This window comes from Lates calcarifer, linkage group LG15 (assembly GCF_001640805.2).
Source record: "Lates calcarifer isolate ASB-BC8 linkage group LG15, TLL_Latcal_v3, whole genome shotgun sequence".
Classification (NCBI taxonomy): domain Eukaryota; kingdom Metazoa; phylum Chordata; class Actinopteri; family Centropomidae; genus Lates; species Lates calcarifer.
Window position 1 is genome coordinate 5,413,983 of NC_066847.1, and position 23,597 is coordinate 5,437,579.

Consider the following 23,597-nt stretch of genomic DNA (forward strand, 5'->3'; position numbering starts at 1 on the left):
GTATTTCTGTTTCTTGTACGTGTTTTTAATTTCTTTCTGGACCACGCTTCTTTTGGTTCATTTTAATTTTTTTGTATGTGTTTTTTTATGTGAAGTATTTTTTAGTTCTGCACTGAAAAAGGTTAGAATTATAATCTCACCCTGGTCTGTGTGTTAGCAGATGATTATGCTGTAGTTTGTCTCTCTGTTTCGTGCTTTATGCAAAATGCTTCAGTAGTCCAATAAAGTTTCTAAATGAGCTAATTTACTGCACATTGGAAATCTAATGAGAGTGGAAGTGAGGGCTGGAAGTAATATCAATGAGTTTACTTATGAACTATAACTCATTATCATGCCCTCTGTCTCTCATTCCCTCCCTATTATCTCTTCCCATCATATTCCCCTGCCATTACTCTCTCTGATCTTTCTTAAACACCAACTCTTCCCTCTTTCTTCCATGGCTTTGGCTGATCTCTCTTTCTCCCTCCTCCTTCTAGGTCTGATTGTTTACCTGGGGATGATGGTCGGGGCATTTGTTTGGGGTGGCCTGGCTGACCGGATTGGCCGACGGCAGACCCTCCTAATCTCCCTCTCCATCAACAGCGTGTTTGCCTTCTTCTCGTCCTTCGTCCAGGGCTACAGCTCTTTCCTCTTCTGCCGCCTGGCCTCTGGTGTGGGGTAAGGAGAGAGATGAGTCACACAGGCGCAGCAGCAGCCAGACCTGGAAATGAGACAGTCACGACCACTGTGGTGCATCAGTTGACTTGACAAGCGGAGCAGTGCCACATGTCAGAGGACTGATAAAAATACAGTGCTCATACTGCTGTTAAGGGAAAAAAACTAGATACCTGTCTATGATGTTTACAGCATTTCAAGAGATGTTTAGGTAATAACTTCACACATCAGAGTTAACCTTCACAGAGTGATCCTGGGCTAACTGTTTTGATTGAAGTTGGATATAAAGACATAAAAATGCAGTTAGTCTCTTGAAATTAATAATTTGTGCCTCACCAGCACTCTGGACTCTTTATTCTGCCTGTGGTAGCACTGGCAAAATGTTGATGAAATAGCAGCTCCGGCTCTGATTGTCAGGGTCTGTCTCTAAGATGTTTTAGATACAGGAGCTTAAGCTTTAGTAGAAATTCAAATGATATCATGTTGTCTAAGTTATGCAAAGGATTAAAAAATAAAAACAGATCATCATAAACAAAGCATGCCTAGAATACGTGGCTTAATTTCCTATCATGTCCACATGTCTGGTTTATGTTCATTTGGTCCACCACTTTGGTCCAGACTGAAATATCTCAACAGATACACAGTAGGATGTGCCAGGAGATTTTGCACAGATATTTATGTTTCCTCAGCAACCAGCCTTATCCATTGACTTTTCATCTAGTGTCACTATCAGGACAAACTTTTCCAGTGAAATATTTTGACATGCACTCAATTTGTTTTTCTGTTCATTCATGGTTCCAGGATGATATATTGTAATGATCTTCTTATTCATTTATCTAGTGCCCACCAGCAAGTTGGCAAGTTTTGTGTTAGAGCGAAATTTTTTGACAATTCATTGGATCCAAATGATTTGTTGCAGACATTCACATTCCCCTCAGGATGAATTTTAATAACTTTGATTTGGTTTATGACCAAATATTTGCAAAAGTGAGACATTCCTATCAGCCTCAGCTGTACTTTGTGTTTACTACGCTTGATATCCAAAGGAGAAATGTGACACACCTCACTAATGTTTAATACAGATACTGTAGATTTGTTGAGCAAATCTCCCATCCTGCCTTCCACAATTTAAAAGAATCTGCAGACTGTGTCATTCTTTGGTGAAATGCGCATAGTGTCGTAATGGATGTCGCTGCCAGTGTGGTGAACTTTCAACTTTTCCAAATTGGAGTTAGTGTATTAACAGTAACTGCCACTGTGTAATGGCAGAGGTCTGAGTCCGAGTGTGTTCTCAGGATCAGATCCCATCAGATTATAAACTGTTGTAATGAACACATATAGAGGCCATAAAGACAGTGCTATCGATTGCAATCAGCTGGGCCATTACTGCTGGCTTTTAAGACTCTAATGTTCATTTTTAATTAACTACAAGGCTGCTGAATTGTCTCTCATACCGTCTCTCACACTCTCACATGTTGCTTTTTCTTGAAACTCTTTCAATTTAATCAGTTTTCTTTGCTCTCTGCTTTTTCCTCCCTCTCTCCCTTCGCTATGTCTTTCTTTCCACTCTTTTTTTGGTCACAACATTACCTAATTTATTTTCTTTTTCTTTTTGCTACCTTTTTAAATCACCATTGTCTTCCTTCTCTCTTGCCTCTTTGTTCCCTCTCCTTTCTGCTATCTCCTCCACCATTTGCTTCTCCTCCATTTGGACCGCTTCAATTGTTCTTCTTTTAATTCTCTTTCCCTTTTTTATCCCTGCCTCTCTCTTTGCTCCACAGTATTGGCGGCTCCATACCCATTGTGTTTTCCTATTACTCTGAGTTCCTGGCCCAGGAGAAGCGAGGAGAGCATCTGAGCTGGCTCTGCATGTTCTGGATGATTGGTGGTATCTACGCCTCCGCCATGGCCTGGGCCATCATCCCACACTATGGTGAGAAAAACAAACATACAGTTAGATCACCCAGTCAGAAAATCATTATCAGAGGCAATATAATCAATATGTTAGTCAGTTGGCTGAACAGCCTGCTATTTTATGGGCTTCATTTTCTGTCATAAAATGTGAAAATAAGATGTTATGATTGTTTCCATTTGATGCATCACAGAGAGAACGACATCAGAGGTTTTCACATTTTCAGGGGTGTTTGAGTGGGCTGAAAAATGAGTGTTGATTAAATTCTATTTTGTTTACTCCAGTCACCAGCAGCTACCTTAACAATGTAAGATATTATCAGGGTTAATTTGATCAGTGGTTTCACTCTTTCTGCCCACAGCAGACCACAGTAGTCACAAAATTTCAAGTAAATTGCAGCTCTTGCTGTGCTAGAGGAATCCCTAACAACACCAGTCAGAATGTTTTCACCAGCTATACAAGAGAGAAGGAGGAACAAATGTTTCTGCAGGGCTTTGGCCTCATTGTCTTCAAATTACACCGGCACAACAACCAGAACAGCTGTGTAATTAGCTTTTCTACATGCACGATGGTCCAAACATAATCTTAGTTCTATTCTAGATCAGGTAACACCAAACTCACAAGTGCATATTAATGCATTTATCAACTGTTCTAACTTCTAAAAAGCAGATGTATAGACATTAATGAAGGACTGATCAAACATTCTGCACCTACATCATCATATTTAATGTCACATGACTACACATGACTAAATATTTACTGTTATAAATCACTTATTAAGTGTTACTAAACATTTGCTGACAGTTTTAAAACAGTTTGCAAATGTATTCAAAACTGAGAAAGACATGCTAAAGGTGCATTTTGACCTATAAGTTGACCAAAAAACGGTCCAGTTGATTTTTTTCCGAGCTTTCAGTCACATCTCATCTCATAAGCTCAGTGGGTTCAGTTGTCATAACAGTGAAGAAGTATTTATAAATGCTCATATGCCAACTGAGGCTGAAAATTTTCTGAATATTTTAAATTGGGTGCATCTTCATGTTTCATTACCCTCCTTTTTGTGTCAAGCACCTACCCAGAGTTTTGACATGCACTGGAATAATTTCAACCTTGCTGATATTTTTCTTTGCACAAGTGCAGAATGAAATGAGAGTATTTTTCATGGGTTAATGACATTGCATGCAAGAGTAGAAGAATTAAAAGGAGAGCAGAGTGGCCCGGCAAAATGGAGCACACGTGACAAATCACTGCAATGCATACAATCAGAACAGTATGAACATAGAGGAAGCTCTCATGCACAGAATTCAAGTCTTGCAGCTGCCTCTTTGCTCTTGTTTTGTCTGACACCTCTTCTCTCTCTCTCTTTCTCTATGTGTGTAGGCTGGAGTTTCCAGATGGGCTCGGCCTACCAGTTCCACAGCTGGCGTGTCTTTGTGTTGGTGTGTGCCTTCCCCTCTGTGGCGGCCATCTCTGCCCTCACCACCATGCCTGAGAGCCCCCGCTTTTACCTGGAGGTCAGCCTTGTCAGCTCTCACCACACTCAGACCTTGTGGAAATATTATTTGAATACATTTTGACACTCTTGAATGCATAAACAGCCTCAAAAACAGAAAGCATCAGTGCATTAGCAATGTGGAAGACGATGTGCTGCTGACAAAGTGCTGCTTACATACTCTTCCAGAATATTTTGAATGAATAAATAAATATGTACATATATAAAACCTGGCACAGGCTGCACAGCAAAGTGCTGGAAAATGCATAATGTACTGCTGAAGTCCAATTCAGTGCATTTTGAATAGTACCACTTAACTAAGCAGATAGCAAAGTTTAAAAAATAAACCATAAGATTTTTAAGACGATTCATATTTGTTAGTTTCATAGAGTCTCTCACAGCTGGCATACAGTATGTGGACATCCAGAGTGCTGGTGTTTTTACAGTCCAAAAATAATTACCACCCCCATATTATAGTGGCTTTGCTTATGTTCTTCTAACCATTTTTAGTTATTGTGACCACAGCAGCAGCTAGTTCAGCCTCCTACCCTCTTGTTCCTGCAGGATTTTCATTCGTTTTAACTTTGATGTTTCACACCTGCTGTCTCACACACTCAGCCACACGCCCTTTCATCCTTGCTGACATTAGAAGACGTCACTGAATCGTTTAAGTAAATGTAGTTGCAGCTGGTTGCAGTGACAGAGACAACAATGGAAAGGAAAAATCTGCTAGTTGATATATGGACTGGGTGCATTTTTGAGTATTTCTATATAAAATGCAGCAAAATGTATTAAGTCTTGTTTTAGTTTAGATTTTGATTGAAAGACTGGCTTAAGTCTCACAGCGTATTCTGGAAAATCTGTGCATAAAAACTGAATGAGTAGCACTTACTGCTCCCCTAACCACTCAGGCTGACATGTCCTTGAGCCCTGAAGGAATAGTTAGACGTCTTGGGAAATAAGCTTGTTCACTTCTTTGCAGAGTTAAATGAGAAGATTGACATTACTCTGACATCATAAGAATAGCTGCAACCAGCTAAACACAAAGACTGGAAACAGGGAAACTGCTAGCCTGGCTCTGTCCAAAGAAAACGAGACATCGATCTCACTAACTAACATGTTTTATTTCATTTGTTTAACCTGTACTAGCACCTAGCACGACATGTCATTTTTATACTTTTAGTATGGAGATGTTAAAATGCACACTGTTGCTTTAGTTTTACAGCTCTCCTCCACTATTGCACCACCTGCTGGTGACCTTTCACCTTCTCTGCTCCTTTTTTAATTTTCAAGGGGAACTACAGCATGAGTGCTCACCAACATGTCAATTTGTTTTTGTTGTTGTTTTTATCCTCCAGAATGGAAAACACGATGAAGCGTGGATGATTCTGAAGCAGGTCCACGACACCAACATGAGGGCCAAAGGCTACCCAGAGAGGGTCTTCTCTGTAAGTCACACTCAGGAATAATAAGCTTTATATCCCAGTGCCATTGTCTGTTTGCAGTAAAAAATATCTTCACACAGGACATGTGTGTTTGTCTGTAGGCTTATGCAACAGTGCAGCAGGTTTTGAGCTGTGTGCTGCATAAATTTGCATACTAATAAATTAAAACAGATTTTCTTTAAACTACTGTAATCTCTTTGTGTGTCGAGCTACGGAGTTCATATTAATACTTAAATGAAATACAGTGACATAAAAATACTTAATAACCTCATCTTACTGCATTAATTAGTCAAATTAAATATCAGAACTGGCCATGTTTCATATCATAGAGTTAATGGTGAGACATTAGGCAGATCAAATGCCTCTCATTACATCATTTTTAAGTGACACGGAGCCTTTTTATTGTCTCAAGGTTGTGTGCTAGCTTATTTGCTAGTTGATATAAACCTGTGCCACAGATTTCCTGAGATTTTTTGCAATTAAGCAGTGATGAAAAACTCTTTGGTATCACATATATCTTACAAGTATAAAACCACATTTTGCTATTTTATCGCCTTGTATACACATGTATAAACCCTCCAGTAAGCAAATTTGAAAAGCATTTTTTTAAGAAAAACACAATGAACAATCTTAAAACTAAAGATGAATGATTGTGCTGTTCCTCCCAGGTGACTACCATCAAAACAGTGAAGCAGATGGATGAGCTTGTGAACATGGGCGATGGTGCTGCCTGGCATGAGAAGTGGAGGATAAAGCTCACTTCGCTTTTCCATCAGGTTGTTTTTTAGACCACTGATTTTTATTTAGTATTAGGAATTGTTCAGTCACAACAGAGAACCAGCGGAAGACATTTAAGGTGATGTTTTTTCTTTCAGTGAAAACATAAACTACAGTCTGAACTCAAATTACATTTTCTGCCCAGGCTCTGTTTATATGATACATTGTCTTTGTGAATGGTGTGTATTCAGTGATATGATGTGTTTGTGTGCTGCTGCGGCTGTCTCTGTTTGTTTACTCTATGCCTGGAAAGGCATTCTGGGACATGGTGTTTATTTCTTGCAGCCGATGAGGAGAATTGTTTTCAGAGATGTGTGCAGTATGTTTATTTTTATCTTAATGTACTATATATTTATTATTTATTCCCCCTCTCTGTCTGTGCCCATGTGTATGTGTATATGTTCTTCCAGGTGTGGAGTAATTTCCAGACTGTTTTCTCCCCTGAGTACCGCCGCACCACCTACATGATGATGGCCGTGTGGTTCTCTATGTCCTTCAGGTAGGATCAGGTTGAATAATGATGCACCACTGCAGGTTTTTCTGGGTCATATTTTAACTTACATACTACCAGTTACTCGGGAAGCCAGTCCGTGAAGTCCATGTATTTGCTGCAGCCAAAAAGAGCTGGCTCGTGCTGATCACAGCAGCACTATGTTGTTGTTTTTTGTTGGTTTGACATGTAGCAGTCACTGTGGGTGTTCAGAGGATGTTCTACATTATCTCCTGCACATGTCAGGTTCATAATTCTAGATGAGTACTGTCAACAGCTTCTATCAGTTTTGGATTTAAAAAATAAAATAACAAATCAAAGCACTAAAACTGGTGATGACAGTAAGTGAATACCATGAACACCTTTGAGCCACTTTTGTATCAACACTGCAGCTGATACATAAGAGTTTCTCTTTTTCTAGGTCAAAATAAAAAAAAGTAAATAATAAAATAGAATAGAAATATTCAGGTCCTTTACTTAAGTAAAATAGTAATTATAATATTGTTAAAATACTCCATTACATGTAAAGCCTTATAGAAGAAAAACTACAGAGTTGTTATCAGTTAAATATCAAATGTAGAAATACTTGTTATTCAGAGAAATGCCTTGTGTAAGAATTCCTTTATTATATTTCATATTAATTGATTGTTAATAGAGATGTATTCATATGTAACTGGCATTGTAATGATATCGCAGGCCAAAGTGGAGCTCAGCTTAACCACTTTTGAAACTCTTGGATATGAAATCTATAAAAATCCATCATATTATTTAAGTTAATCAGATGTTAAATGTTTAAAATTCATAATATGCAAAGTACAATATCTGTAGAGATTAGAAATTTAGTGGAGTGAAAGTGTAAAGTTGCACAAAATAATAAAATACAGTCCTTCAAAAGTGCTCTTAAGTATAGTTCTTGAATGCAAGTACTGTACATGCCACACCCAGCCATAGTGCACAGGCTAAAGACATACAGTAAATATTTCAGTGTCCCTGAAATATTCATGTACACCGTACCACTGCTCATGTGCCTCTTCTGCAGACATAATCTTTTCTCTGTCAGCCATTTACTCCTAGGTTTGTCTTTTTATGACAGCAGCACTCTCATGTTCTCCTCTTCTTTCTCCTCCAGCTACTACGGTCTGACAGTGTGGTTCCCTGATATGATCAAGTACCTGCAGAAGCAGGAGTACTCCTCCCGTACCAAGGTTTTCGTCAAGGAGAAAGTAGAACATGTCACTTTTAACTTCACCCTGGAAAACCAGGTCCACCGCCAGGGAGAGTACTTCAATGACAAGTGAGTTAGCTGCGTCCTCTCGTTGGTGTTGACCTTTTTAGCTAGGTTACATGATGGTGAGGTACCTTTTCTTCCAAGGATATTTTGACAGTTTTACAACTTCAATACTTAAGAGATGAATTAATTCACAAAGTGCAAGTACTTTGTGGTGCATGACAACAAACCAGATGAAAATATGAATAAAGCTTCAATATCTTTTATTCTGAACATTGCTTTGATTGGATGAAAGCCCTGCAGACTTGTTCATGTTTAACAAGCCTGTTTTTGATGTTTCCTTTGACCTTGCCTTTTCAACCTGATCTCTGCCTGTGATTTTGAGTCATTAAAATTCAAACAACAATATGGTAATAGAATATCTGACAGTCTTATGGTTTCAGTCCCTGTGATGACAGACTTCTCTTCTTTTCATTGCCTTTTTGTCTTGATTCCTCCATCCCTGTCTTTAATTGCTTGTAGGTTTATGAACCTGAAAATGAAGTCTATGGTATTCGAGGACTCGCTGTTTGAAGAGTGTTACTTTGAGGACATCACCTCCAGCAACACCTTCTTCAAGAACTGCACCTTCATTGCCACCCTCTTCTACAACACAGGTAGGAAACACACACATAAAAAAGTGAGGATCTACAGCCTTATGTCAGTGAACACCTTGAGGTAACCAACAAATTATGATCAACATTGTTACAATCTGCCCCAGAAATGACAAAAACGTCCCTAAAATTAAAGTTGAACAAGTAATGACTGCAAAGTCAGTGGTGTCTGTTATATAAGTGAGTGGAGGGTGTGCTATGGAGATAGGTGAAAAGAAACCAGCTGTAACCAAACAAACAGTGGAAGTCAGTGAAGAACAGAGACAGCAGGCTGACTGACTTCAGCTGATAATAACAAACCTCATCTCTGCCTTGCAGGTTCCTGAAATGAGAGGTCATGGTTTGAGAAGCAAAAACTTCTACTGCTTCAATTTAATTTATTTTCAATATGAGGCTTGAGAAGGGGCGACTAAAATCTGTTTTGAAAAATTAAGATGTGTTGTAAACTGTGTTTTGAGTGCAGTGTGATCTCATTTTTCCTCTCTGCCCTTATTCTCTCTCTGCTATTTATAGTGCAAAGATCTCCTTATAAATAACTATCCTTTAAGTAGAGCGATTGGCACAGTTTCACTCGTGTTTTCTCTCCATAAATACAATCCTGTTAATGGTTTGTGTGAGTCATCTAGCACTGTCATCTGTTCTGTACAGATTCCTCAGTTACTCATGTCTTGTAAGCACATAGTTACAAGTTTACTACCTGTACCAGCCCAGTATAATAGCCCTTGCCATCTTTTTGTATCTTATAATGTTCAGTTTTGATGGATGCTGTATTTTACAACTAATAAAAGAGCAGCAAAATTAGGTCCAACTGTCAAAATTGGTCAGTTACTCCCCCCATCCCCCTCCACTGACTGGCACCACAGCTAATGTCTCCTAGCAACCCAGAATGAATCCTCCATTATTTGTTCTTTAAAATTGCAGAGCTGTCTCTCATCTCAAGCTATCATTTGATTTTTATCCACTAAAATGACACAAAAGATGTTACATGCAGAAAGCTGACGAGAACTGCATCTTTATACGTTTTAGAAAAGGACACTGGTCTCTAAAGATTCTGCAGCTGTGTACACACATGCAAACACAAAAGATGTATCAGCCAGACCATCCTCTTGCTTTGTTAGTTGTTTGCAGTCTTTACACACGTCAAGCAATCACTCACAGCTGCTATCAGTGCGGCCAGGACTTCCTTATTAGAATGGGAATTAGAAACTTGTTTGCTTATTAAGGCTTAATCTCTCTTTGGGCTTCCTGTTCAGAATTTAAGGCTGAGTGATTGTTGCCATAGTGTACCTTATTTTCCCAGTGTGGCAAGATGGGAATAAACCATATGGTGAATACAGTTACATCATGTTAGTCTGTATATACTGATAATGGGCTATTCTTTACATTTTATCAACTTAGTATTGTTACTGCAAGATGTCAGATTTTATATTCACCTTTACTGAAATACAGTGACTTGGTAGATTATATTGAGCTTGTATAAGACTAAAAAATGCTAGAAGAAGATTAGTTGAAACACTACAGATGTATCCTTTAAGCCCAAATGATCACTTGGTCACTATTGTGCCAACCTTTGGTTACAATTTATATCAACATTTTTTACCATATGGCACAAAACAACAAGTTTGTTTAAGAGGGCTTTATACTCTGCACAACACAGAATACAGTCTGTCTTCAGACATTTGATATACACTATCAGTAATAATAATTGTTAAAAAAAAATAAAAGCAAATATTGCAAACTTGTAGCTTTTTTGTCCAAGGCTCAAGAAACAGTTGCGACTTGTTTCAACACGGACAGAGCAGAAATTGTGGAAATTTTGTCCATGATCATTGAGGATACTGAATCTCAAGCAAAAGCAATAATGGTATCACTTTTTGACCTGGCCAAAGAAGGAATTGAAACTTTTTCGATCATGGTTGGAGAAAGAAGTGCAGTTAATTTTTTTTGCCCCACGAAAGAGAGTAGCTGGGAAACAATCTATCCACCCGACCCAAACGACAAAGCACCAATTTTAGTTTATACCAGAAGGCTCAGAGAAACAGCTGCTTGAGGAAGATTTGCAACTTTTTTGTCCATGGGCCGAGGAACAGTTGCAACTTATTTCACCATGGCTGGAGCAGGAATTGTGAATTTTTGCTCCATGATCATTGAAGAAACTGCACCTGTGTTTATCCAAGCTCAAACAATGATTACAAGATTTTTCAACATTTCCAAAGCAAGAATTGCATCTTTTTTTTTATTTTATTTTTTTTACCATGGTTGGATCAAGAATAGGAGCTGGTTTTTCCAGAATCACCACAACAATTTCAGATGAGTTTTCCAGGACCATAGCAAGAATTACAAGTTTTATACCCAGGACCAGAGAAGATATTGACAACATCATTAAGTGACCAACCGCCAGATATAGGTACACCTATAATTTTGAGTTGTTATATCATCATAGCTTCTTGTATACTCATCAGGCATGTTAAAGCTGCTTTTTCCAGAAGAATGGCACCTGTTTTTTCCCAAATCTGAGCAAGAATTGCTGCTGGTTTTACCACGTACAGCAAGAACTGATGATAGCTCTACCAGTTCCAGCGAAGATGAGGACTATGACACTGACAGTTCTGATGAGCTAGAGGAACTAGAGCCACGGCAAAGTCTGCTTGAACGTATGGGTTGTTGTGTCATTAAGGCTCCTCACACACTATACATGTATGTTGCCGCTGCTTTTTCCAGGCCCTGAAGAAGAATGGCTCGTGCATTTTCCACAGCTCTCAGACAATAGCTGTTAACCGGCCCTCCTCTGTTTTAGGAGAAAGAAACCAACCAAAAACCTCTGAATCAAGAGTTTTCTCCAGATGATGGTGGTGCAAGCAGTGGCATTAAAAAAAAAAAAGGGTAGCATGGTGGAGTTTACCTGTTCTCCCCATGTCTGCGTGGGTTTATTTTGGATATTCCAGTTTCCTCCCACACTTCTAAACAGCCAATAATAAAATAAAATAAAATAAATTCACCTGAAAAATTCAAGTAATGATTCAAATATAAACATATATTTATATATATATATTCTTTAATGTATTGATGTATTAAATTTTGAATAAATTGTTTTTCAGAGTTTATTAATGCCACACACTCTTAGGTTTTGAAAAAGCACTCATCTGTAGGAAAAGCATTGCAGTGAAATAAGAGCACAGAGTTGCTAAGTGCTGAAGAAAAGGAGAATTTATTGTGTTATGTTGCCTTGGTAGAAGTAATAGTTTGGTGAAGTAAGCTGTTGTTAATTAAACTTAACTCTTCCTGCAGGTGTTTCACATTTAAAGCCTGTTTAGGACTGTAAGGATTTTATTGAATAAAACCTCACTTTCTAAAAAATGGCAGGTACAGTCCTGGAATATATGGAGTAAGGGTGCTATAAAATCTTCCTAAATCTTTAATCAGGAATCAGGAGTCTGGGATCAGATCTTTTAGTTACCAGGCATTGATTGAGTTATTAATGTCCAAAATTGACTTGTTTTACATTAATAGCAGATCAGTCACTGTGATCAGTATCTTTCCCATCCTGGCAACAAGTTTACCAGTCAATCCCTTTCTGTCACCCCCCCCCCCCCCCCCGCCCGTTTCTCTGCAGATCTCTTCAAGTACAGGTTGATCAACTGCAAGCTCATCAACAGCACTTTCCTGCACAACAAAGAGGGCTGCCTGCTCAGTGACATCAGTGATGAGAACAATGCCTACATGGTCTACTTTGTCAGTTTCCTGGGCACCTTGGCTGTGTTGCCAGGCAACATTGTCTCTGCGCTGCTCATGGACAAGATTGGACGGTTGAGGATGCTAGGTAATATGGGTGTAGGGTCACATCACTCACCATCATGTGTGTCGAAAGTGTGGAGGGATGAATAAATAAAGACAATTGGGAAAACTGGGTGGTAAAATTTAAAGAAGATAAGATGTTCATAGGTAAGATGTTCAAGACACAGTTGTCATTTGCTCCTGTGGAGACGCTCAGTTGCTGCCAGCAGATATATCAAAGTCAGTCTGCAGAACAATTTTGATAAGCTCCACATCCACTGGTGAGACTGGAGGATGAATAAATCAATTAGTATTGATTACTACATAAATGATCAAAAGCCAATTATGCTCTCTTCTTACACAGAGGCAAGGCCAGCCAATTTAAAAAGTGAAGTTACAAATGTAAGTGCAGAACAGTAAATGACAACCACAGGATTCAGAGTGGAGGCTGATTTATGCATAGACAACATCACCAGAATCTAGGAATGAGACACAAATGTCTTCCTCAATCCTGTGTTTGCTGGATCTGGGGAAGCAAGCCTCATTTCAGCTTCAACTTCATCTTCAGTTTATCCATAAATACTTAAGTGTGACTTCTAAAGGTTTGTTATCAATCCAGATGCCCACGTATTATAAGTATTCTTAGACTCTCTTGATAAAAGGTGAAATTAAGAGTGTAAGTTTTGCCATTGAGAGAGCCAGTCATTCTGGTTTTTCTGCACAATAGCTAAATGGTTTGGACAGAGCAATGATAGGGCCAAAGTTTATTGCCCTCTCTGGTATGTACTGTCTGTAGAAATTTAAAATATAAAGGCTAATGCCAAGCAATTGTCAGTTGTGCAGGAACCTCTTCCTTTCTTCATACACTATTTCCCAACACCTCTCTTTCCTCCCTTTTATCTACAGCGGGCTCCAGTGTGATATCTTGCATCAGCTGTTTCTTCCTGTCCTTTGGCAACAGCGAATCAGCCATGATTGCTCTGCTCTGCTTGTTCGGTGGAATCAGCATTGCTTCCTGGAACGCCCTGGATGTGCTGACTGTCGAGCTCTACCCCTCTGACAAGAGGTAGGCAATATAGGCATGCCCTGAAATCTCCTTGACACCACGTAGACACGGTCAGTGGTGCTGAATGACGTGTTAAATGATGTCATAAGAGTTACCCTAAAATGATTGGTTGGCTTACAGGGATGGATGACATTGTGGGGTAAAATCATTGGTGGTGCTTGTGATGTAAAGCAAGTAGCTCCCTTGTTGCCACCTAATGGCTTTAGCAGGATGTGCTCTTATCACATAAAACATGGCTGTTTGTATGGACCGTAATTCAAAAAAATCTCACCAAAGCAAAAATATGCATCTTTTGTGTTGCCTCTCTGTATTCTGTAGAACAGCTTTTGAGGATTTTGATTTTAGGAGATGTAGCACCATCTTGTGGTGTCCCTGCAGCCTCTTCAATGAATAATGTGTACACACAGATGTTATTGAGACCCATCTCAGCAGTTAATATTGGCAAGAAAATGGCTGTACCTGAATGTGTTACACTATTACACTACTGATTTTCTCCTTGTTTTTATTTCTTCTTTAAATGTGATGAAACGATAAACAAGGAACTGTCTTCCTTATTTATCTGCTCTTCTTTTCCCAGAACCACAGCATTTGGCTTCCTCAACGCCCTCTGTAAATTAGCGGCTGTGTTGGGCATAAGCATCTTCACTTCATTCGTTGGTATAACCAAGGCTGTACCCATACTCTTTGCCTCGGGGGCATTGGCGGCGGGCAGTTTTCTGGCCCTCAAACTACCAGAGACGCGGGGCCAGGTGCTGCAATAGTGTGGCACCAACAGTTTTCCGGGGGGCAGAAGAGTTTTCGCCACACTGTGAACGAACAGCTCAAGAGCCCTCCAGATCCTACCCTCTAACCCCTCCTCCCAACATTTAGAAATTAAATTTTGTGCACATAACACAACGCAGAAGAGCAACGCAGATCTGCTGAGCTGTAAATATTTGGTGATTATTTGATAGGTACTCCTCCATGCTATAAAGATAAGTGGAACTGTGACAAACCATTTTAATGCCTGAATAAACCTTGAGCTGATTGAGACACAAATTACTAGGATTGCTCAGAATTGGTGCCAATGAAAACACAAGGCAAACATAATGTTACAGTGTTCAGTGAGAGCATGTCATTTTATTTCCCTGGAATACAACAGTATGTGTAGATTTGCCCCCCCTCCCCGCCCCAGTATAAGTATACACCTGGGGTTGGAGGTCAGGTGATGGGGGGCTCTTGACAATGAGCCATGCAAATAGACTCATAGAAATGACCACTAGCCATTGTTGCAGAGTTCTCTGTAGTCACCTCCATTCATCTGAGCAAATTCAACTCACCTTTCAAGTCTTGGGTACTTTGCCATTGTTGGACATAGAATCAAAACATTTGACATTTTCTGCCTTTATGTGAAGCATTTTTGACTTTGCCTGGTAAAACCAAGACACACGTCTCTTGGCTTTTTCTTTAACAAAGACCTGTCCTCATTCTTTATCTCCCCAGGTCTTGTGTTGGTGTACAGACTGCCATTTTATAGATTATAGGACATTCCAGCTTTGTTTTTGTTATTGTTAGAATGTGGTAAGGAGATAAATCAAGTCCCTTTTCCCTTTAAAACATTGTTTTTGATCACCTCCAAACTCTCATGATATCATTCAAGTCAGTTAACAAATATGTTTCCCATGCTAAGTGAAAATTGTGTGCTATCATGGTTGCCATTCCATCACAAAGATTAAGCTATTTGTCGAAATGTACATTTAAAGCACAACCATTAGCCAATGTGAATGTCCCTAACATTTTCTTGACTTGAAGAAAATGTTCAGAATCTCACACTCAATCATCGTTTTTCAATCATACTGTATATCCCTTTGTAAGAAATGCCTTTTTAGTACCTCTCCTCCCAGACTCACAGTATGTTTGCCTCTTATAAAATATGTCCAGGAGGGTTTTATGCATGTCACAAAGTATGTATGTAACTTTATGAAGATTGAGAGTACAATATGTAAACAGCATTTTGGACATTTCACATTTGCTCATCCATTGGTCTGGCTTAAGTTGCCATAATATTTTTGACATTTCTGACCCATAAAAGACAACACAGTGCTTTTAATCTGCTGTTTCTATCAGTGGTTCTATGAACACTGATGAATCTTACCCCACTCTCCTTAGAGCACTCTGCACAGGATTCCTTTATTCACTTAAATTGTCACGTATACATGTGGAAGCAATCAAATGCGTTAAAAAAAAGTTACACAGAAAGGCTTCCCTTTTAGTTTTGATGGTTTTAGTGCAGGCACAAAGTGTGTAAGTGTGTAAGAGATGACAGATGAATAATAATCTATAATCTAATTCTTTGTGTGAGCTGAATGTTTATATTAATGTGAGTGTGCTTCTTAGTGCAATATTGAACCTCTGCAATATTGAGATTTTATTTTATTTATTTATTTATTTTTTGTCTTTTACCATTTCACATTTGGCAAACACTATCTTATTGGTTAATGATGCGGGGTAGCTGTCTTATATTGATAACTGAGCACAGTGCGATAACATACTGGACAAGCTCAACCTGTTTTTTTTTTTTTTTTAGAGCTTAGTGTCATTGGAGCAAATATGAAAACTGTTGGGAAATACTGCACCCAATGTAAAGACAGAAGGGTTGTTCTATTTTATATTTTCCTAATTTGGGATGTGTATGTTCTTGGGGCACATAACATGTTGAACAGTGAGGATTATTTGCAGTTGAGAAGGATTATTCTGATGATGAGGGTATGAATTGGGAGTGCACTGGGATCTTGTGTTTACTTGTGCTTTATTATACAAATGTAGCTAGATACAACATGAGATTCACCTTAGAGAACTCACTGCCAAGGGCTGATTGTCATATATCCCACACAGGTAACAGCACAGAGTGTCGGCGAAAATTATTGCCACATTCCCCTGATCTGGAAAAGTACAAGTGATATGTTCGCAATTGCATGGTAAAAGAAAAGAAAAACAATCATTGACATGTCAGATTAGAAAAAAAATAAATAGATAAATGTCTTTGTCCAAACTGCCATTTTGTAGGATAGCAGCCATACGTAGTCTCGAGACAGTTGAAAAATAGTCAAAAAATAGACAACCCATTGCACTAAGTGTACACTGTCGTACATGCACAATTGTGAATGCCTTGAGTTCTTCACATCCTGCAGCCTTGCTAGAGAACTAGCTAGAAGCTAGAAGAACCAGGTGAGCAAGAAGTTTAGCAGGAGCACAAAGACCAAAACCTACCAAATGACAATATTCTGAATATGAGTGCAGTTGTGAACATAGGTGCTTCGAGCTTTGATGACCTGCCCCTTACATTTCACCATCTCACTGTCTCGCACTAATCTGATTTCAAATTTGACATCTGACCCATTACCTATGAGTGTGCCATGAATACCACCGCTCATTAATTATTGCCAAATATTTTGTATGGCCTGAGTTTACACATTACACCATCAATTCTCTGTTATAGATATGAATATATGTAAATAAAAATTAACTATAGTGTAACTAATAGCTCTTCAAACCTTCTGACCCCTGGAAATACACTATACTGCAGTCAGTCTTTGTAGGTTTTCAGGCATTGGTCACGTGAAACAAGAACAACTGGACTCATTGTTGTATGTGGTCATGAAGCCTTTCTTTTCACAACTCATCTGAGAACATGTCTTTGGGAGTCCAGATGATCTTGTTTTAAAACTGAGAGAAATAATGGCTTCAGAAGCCAAAATGGCCAGCAAGTCAGAGAGCAAAATTTGCCCAGTTCCCCTCTTAAAAGCACATTGATAGTATATAAATGCACATTACCTGTACAAATATAAAAGCTAAGCATCAGCAGTCCTATTCTCTGTATGTTGTCCTGTATCACCCATGAAATTAAGACCAACGATGTCAAGATAACTGTTGTATTTGTTCAACATGGAATGCTGTTAAAAACGCTAACCTGTCTCAGTGACTCAGTTCAGGCTCCGTCCAAGTCAAGATTGTCTCTCGTAGATACATATCTTAGCTTATGTTACAGGGTTTTTTTTGTATAATTAACTTGTTGCCTGAGCAACAGTGAATTGTGAGTGCAAAAAGTTAACAAAGCAATAAGTGTTTGGGTATTTGTCTCTTATTCTCTCCTTTGAAGCTATTGGGAATTGGAGCACATTACTATATGCTGGCCTTGTCCACTAAAATGCTGAGTGTTGGCTTAATAATGACACAGGACTTAACAGCTAACATTCGTGTGTACTCTCTAAAACAACCCTAGGTCTTGAGGCTTTTGTCAATAAGATTGCATTGCCATTAATTAAATGTAACAAAGAATTTATCACCTTTGTCATTGTACTGTGCTGTAGAAACTGTAGTCGATTGTTTGTAAGTATAGAAACTGTTTGTGAAACCATGAATATTAAAAAAAAAGGTATAAAAAAAGAAGTGTAAATGAACAATGATGTATGTTGTCTTTGATTTTGTGCATTTTGTAAATGAGAATGAAATAAGTAAATACATCAATGTTAAATACCAGTTATGAATCATAGTTAGCCTAAATGTGACAACATCAGTTCTGTTTAAAGGTGTGTGAGATTTTTTCTTATATTTTCTCATTGTTGATTTTTGATTGGGTTTGCACTTTGTTGTGCAACTGACCCTTTGGAATCACAATGGATAACAAAGAACCATGAAGAATAAACAAGTGGAAAAAATATAAAAAGTCAATCTTTGTCATTTCTTTATGTCTATTAATATTGGTTGTATATAGGTTGTATATATATGTATATTTATGTCTAAACTGAGCAATTCATTTCAACTTCTTAATTTGCACTATAAGTGTAATACATTAAGTATTTTTATATTTTATATGGAAACCACCGAAACTTACATTTTTCATTTGACAACGCTTATGTCTTCCTAAAGAAATGATTAATTTCCTCTATAGTAAAGTGTAACAGACAGAGAAAATGAAGGCTTTTATGTCCAAATTCTATCAAGAAGCCAAGTCATCCTGACTTTAATTTTGAATTTTTCTCGGAACAATTTTAAAAGACTTTATTTGAAAATGTCTTAGATTAAAAAGTGTAAAGCTGAGGCAATAAACAAATAAATAAATAATAAATAATATACATGAATATTACATATGTTATGTTATAACCTATGACATTTTTTGGGTCCTTTTTGGGATCAAATGTGATTTGAAATTACAGTTGTAGTTCATATTTTTTCATATTTTTTTTTTCATATTTTGCCTACAGGAAATGGCAAAAATATAACATTATAGGCCTGTTGATTAGACTGGACAAATTGTTACGGTCTAAAGAGACATTTCCGGAAAAAAGATCCCCACATTACCTGAAATCACCCTTGTAAAATTGCTTAAAAGGCTACAGTTTACAAAAATGCTACTGGAAAACTACAAAGTGCTTAAAACTACAAGACCCAGCGTTTGTGCTGGCACTTCCGGTGAGCTTTGCGTAACGGTCCCAGAGTCTCAACTGACTTTTCCGGCAAGGTGAGCAACTGAAATCAGTTTAGACTCTAGCAAATGTTTTCTTCTTCAGTTATTGTTTAACTGTGTCATTAAAGCACGGACGGGTATGTTATATTTTGTTGATCTGTTCAGTGTCAAGACTCGCTTACGTTGTCTCAGTTTTCTGCCATATTGGGTGATGTTTGTAAAGAAAGCTAACCGCTAATGCTAGCAAAGAAGCACTGAATTTCATTGAACGTAGTAATAGCTTGAGTGTTTACATAATTGTCAGCAAACCGACACAGACATTTCCGTAATTAAAAGTCACGTCACCAACTTATATGCGACTGTGATAGTGGGTTTTCCAGTTATTATTCGTTTGAACGTGTGATGATCGTTGATATCTGCTTTAACTTAAGAGCTAACCCTGTGCTAATTTGCAGGGTTAGTTAGTTTCTGCATGGCAGGGCACACTTTCTATGAGTTTGATTGGGGTGGCATCACAATCCACTTGTAGACACAGTAACAACCATGCCAGATTGGGGGCTACTCGCATTAATGATGACTAGTTACAATTGGCTAGGCTAACACGTTAGCTAAGTTTAGTTCTGGTATAGTTACCTCGCCCAAGAGATGTGCAGTTATTTCAATTCAGTTTCACAGAGGCATGGCACATAATCTAACAAGTGATCAAATATTCATTTATTTTATGGCACATTTGCTGACATGTTACATCAGATATTTACAGCAGGGATAATCGTAGAATCTGATTTTTCTCAACCAAAGTTCAACATTCATCAGGGAGCTCTACATTGCTACTCTTGCTTAAGAACAGAGTACCTCCAGTATGGTCTTGGAGGTGTGTTTATTTGATACACCTTAAAGCCTGTTATTGACTTCAGATACCTGTGTTTATACTCATCTTCCTGTCTTAGGTGGTCTCCAGCCACAACCTCTCGATGCTGCCTAGTGTCTTCCGCTGTGTTCGGCCTGTCTCCACCACTCTTGCCTTAAACCGGCCTCTGGCCCACTTCAGACCACACATGGACCCAGACCCAAGCCGGCCTGTTGAGAGGGCTATCAGAACCAAACTAACCAACTCACTCCTGCCAGACCACTTAGAGGTCCACAATGAAAGCCACATGCATGCTGTGCCCCCCGGTTCTGAGTCCCATTTCCGTGTCCTAGTCGTTAGCTCCAAATTTGAGGGTCTGCCACTGATACAGCGTCACCGCCTGGTTAATGAGGCTTTGAAGGAGGAATTGAGTAGCTGTGTTCATGCGCTGGCAATACAGGCAAAGACTCCTGAGCAGTGGGGGAGTAACCCCACCCTGGCTAAGAGTCCACCCTGCATGGGAGGATCGAGGGGAGACCATACAGTGGAGGAGAAACTGAAGGCTGGACGAGAATGAGGAGCTGGACTGTGAAGCAGTGCTGGATTGAAATGTGAAGAATGCAGGTGAATGAGGTGAAAGAGAGGTATAACGATTTGTATTTCTCCCTCTTCCTCTTCCTCCTCTTCAATTTTACATAGAAGTGAGATTTGGGGGTGATTTTGGTTTTATTCACACATTCTGGGTTTAATGGTAGTTAGGATTCTGTCACAGATTTCAAGACAAAAATACATATCTGTCAATTATAATAAAACACTCACTGTAAACATTCAGTTTGCAGATGTATTCAGGACATAAAGTTTACCATAACAACTAGTGTTGAACAAATACAGTACAAATGACAACAAGCACTTGCATTCTAGGGGACAATATGACAATTTTACTTTACAGTGCTCTTGCTCATAGTCTCAGTTATATCAGATTTATGGAGCATGGTGTGTTGGCATGTGTATTGGTAAACACCTCTTTGTCTATGTAGTGGTATCACAGGTCAAAAATTAATGGTGGGAGTTCATGTTTCCTCATTTCTGCAAGTGAATGAAAATAAACATACATATAATTCTTAGAAAATTGTAAATACATTTCTGCAATTCATGATTGAAAGTTTATTTTATTTAACCTGCATCTGACAACTGTATTTGACTGAAACAATGAGACACTGTCATTATATTCAAGCTCATGCCCTAGAAATAAGGTCCCCCTGCCTTTATTTAAGGGATACTTGACATTTTTTCAAGTCTGTATCTTAAGTACTAAACTCATGTCCTGAATGTACATTGAGATAGTAATTGATCACTGAAATCATTCCTTTAACACCTTCTACAAGATTCAGTATTACAGGTATTCTTGAGATATACAGTATGTGTGTATGTATAGAGACATTTTGTGTATATATAACAGTGAGGGGTATATATGAATACATAAAAGGACACTCACATATATACAATGTGAGTGGGTGAAATGAATACGCTATATAAAAAGCATGTGCATCAGTTATTTATATGCAGACGTGTACAGTAATGACAGCAGTATAAATCTAAATACATTCTATTTTAGTGCTGTTGGACAGCCAATAATACCCAATGTAATTATGGCATGAGATCCCAATGCCTGTAGAGATCATGTCAGTACCACTAAGTCAACACATGAGGGCAGTATGTGTACAGATTATATGACAAATTGAACCGTGTGACTGGGCTGATGAATACAAGATGTCTTCATTATTCCCCTTAAAGCTGAACATCAATTACCCAGACACTTTTTATTTTCTCCCTGGGGTTATACATGTAGTCATACTTAAACATAAACTACAGTTAAAATAACTTGAGTAGGGAGTAATTTGTTTGAAACCAAAGCACCCAATATATAACTTTAAAACGTAACTATTTAATCTAACTCTTGCTGTAGGAAGCAAAAAAAAAAAAAAAAAGAAAGAAAATTAAGCAGAGGTAACAAGTAGTTGTTCTATATAACCAATGACTTAGTAAATTATTGCTCAATCATATTTTTCTATGCTTCTTATCTCAATGCTGCAATGATTAGTTGAGAAAACTAGAGGACAAAAGTACAAAATGTTCGGTAGTTTGTGCTTGTTCTCAGAATGACGCACTCTTTACCGTGTGTGTGTGTGTGGGTGGGTGGGTGGATGGATGGCCATCTATTTTTGTCTCGGGGTTGTATGTGTCACTGTGAAGGTCTTCTTGTCCTTCCCTCAACCCCAATGACGCCCAAAAATCACTCCTCAAGCCTGTGAGAATGATAAGACAACAAAAATATTGCATGTTAAAAAAATCGTTGGTGGGAGTCTTAACCAGCAATAGCCCTTTACCCCAATTATCATTCATCTGAGAGATTAATTTGCTCCAGATATTTTTTTAAAGATATTTGTTTAGATTTGATGCAACACAAGAATGAGACAGCACCAAACATACTCCACTGAGCCAAAGCAAACTTTTAATGCTTTGCTGCAAAGCTATTCAAAGTTATTGTTAGCTCATAAAGACAGACCTTCAGTGGAATGTGGTGTCACCTCAAGGTAATGCATGTCGTCTTCTACAATTATCCTCCGCCTGGAATTGACAGCCTGTCAGGCCTCACAAAAGGCTCTGGTGAGGAGGGTGAACAACTGGTGTCACTGGTTTGGAAAAAGGAAAACAGTAACACAACCACTTTATGACCCCTGCTCGCCCATTAGAGCCAGGCCTAAGGGGGCACGAAGCAAGGCCACGGCTGTGGGAGAAAGCAATAAGCTGGGCCTGCAACGCCCGGGGACCCGCAGACTGTCTCTACCGATAAGATTTACGTGTCACAATTCCAGGTGCCGTTATGATGGAGGGGGGAAAAGACGTCAAGTCGTCAAGGGTGATGAGGTGGAGTGCAGAGACTTGTCTTGCACTTAAAAGGTTGGACTGTTTTACATGTGTGAGTAGTTCATCACCTATTTAGTCTGTGGCAGTTATACAGCAAAATGACAGGGTCGGTCAAGTCACCATAATAGATTGTGACTTGCTCTTACTGAGTTGCTTTTTTGTATTTTCACATTCTAGGAACAGTATTTTTGCTTTCTCCTAAATAGATGGTACCTTTTGCAAAGCAGCTTACTCAGCTTCTTTTAAGCAAGAGCAGCAGGAATTTGAGAGTAGCCTACAGCTGTGCAATTAAGGCCTAATCAGAAGACGACTCCACTTGAGTTTCTTTAAAACCTCACAGAGCAGTCTCGAGAAAACTCTCTTAAAAACAAAGGATGGTCACCAGTTTGTTTGGTTGAAATGATTACAGTCAGGATCCCACTCTGGCCCTTTCACAATGACTTTGTGTTACTGCTTTTCTACTAGTACTTGAGTAGTTTTTTAATAAGTAATCTACTGCTAATGTCAAGTAATGTTCTTGAAATACTTGATGTACATGATTAGGATAGTCTTGTACTTGCTTTCTTATGCAGATGAAATTAAGTAGTTAGAGTCTATTAAGATGTTACAAGGTCGGGTGTGTCAGTATAATTAAAGGTGGCGGTTTTAGTAGCAGAGTGGCCATGTTTACATACGTATTATAAGGAATTCCTCTTAATTTGTCCCCTGTATGAGATCATTTTGATGCACATATACTGAGCCTAGCCACTGTATCGTCAATACACCGTGCCCTTCCATCATGTCCAGTCTCCAGTGGTGATGGATCTGTCTCCGGTCTCAGGTCTGGCCCATATGGCCTGCAGGGTACAGCAGATCAGTGGGAACCCACCTTGGCAGCGCTGCTTC

The 23,597-nt window shown here is 38.7% G+C and overlaps 2 protein-coding genes across 4 annotated transcripts in view; both read left to right on the forward strand.

Moving 5' to 3' along the window:
* sv2a (synaptic vesicle glycoprotein 2A) overlaps nucleotides 1-18,201 on the forward strand; it is a 46,622-nt gene extending 28,421 nt beyond the window's left edge. For both annotated transcript variants that reach the window (XM_051076216.1, XM_018700062.2), the window contains 11 exons: nucleotides 477-657; nucleotides 2,436-2,587; nucleotides 3,947-4,080; nucleotides 5,417-5,506; nucleotides 6,172-6,279; nucleotides 6,691-6,779; nucleotides 7,900-8,064; nucleotides 8,521-8,654; nucleotides 12,265-12,471; nucleotides 13,332-13,491; nucleotides 14,069-18,201. In XM_051076216.1, the coding sequence (XP_050932173.1) occupies nucleotides 477-657; nucleotides 2,436-2,587; nucleotides 3,947-4,080; nucleotides 5,417-5,506; nucleotides 6,172-6,279; nucleotides 6,691-6,779; nucleotides 7,900-8,064; nucleotides 8,521-8,654; nucleotides 12,265-12,471; nucleotides 13,332-13,491; nucleotides 14,069-14,252 (1,604 nt within the window). In that variant the 3' untranslated portion in view covers nucleotides 14,253-18,201. The remainder of the gene's footprint in view (nucleotides 1-476; nucleotides 658-2,435; nucleotides 2,588-3,946; nucleotides 4,081-5,416; nucleotides 5,507-6,171; nucleotides 6,280-6,690; nucleotides 6,780-7,899; nucleotides 8,065-8,520; nucleotides 8,655-12,264; nucleotides 12,472-13,331; nucleotides 13,492-14,068) is intronic.
* Nucleotides 18,202-18,930: 729 nt separating this feature from the next.
* bola1 (bolA family member 1) lies at nucleotides 18,931-20,920 on the forward strand. 2 transcript variants are annotated; one of them, XM_018700115.2, is made up of 2 exons: nucleotides 18,931-18,991; nucleotides 19,885-20,920. In XM_018700115.2, the coding sequence occupies exon 2, from the start codon at nucleotides 19,909-19,911 to the stop codon at nucleotides 20,359-20,361; it is 453 nt and encodes a 150-aa protein (XP_018555631.1). In that variant the 5' UTR covers nucleotides 18,931-18,991; nucleotides 19,885-19,908; the 3' UTR covers nucleotides 20,362-20,920. The 2 variants fall into 2 exon arrangements, with proteins under 2 accessions (XP_018555631.1, XP_018555632.1); XM_018700116.2 differs by having other exon boundaries at nucleotides 18,973-19,074.
* Nucleotides 20,921-23,597: the final 2,677 nt, after the last annotated feature.

Excerpts from the sequence above, each read along its gene's own strand:
- bola1 (XM_018700115.2), top strand. The coding sequence starts at position 19,909 with ATGCTGCCTAGTGTCTTCCGCTGTGTTCGGCCTGTCTCCACCACTCTT.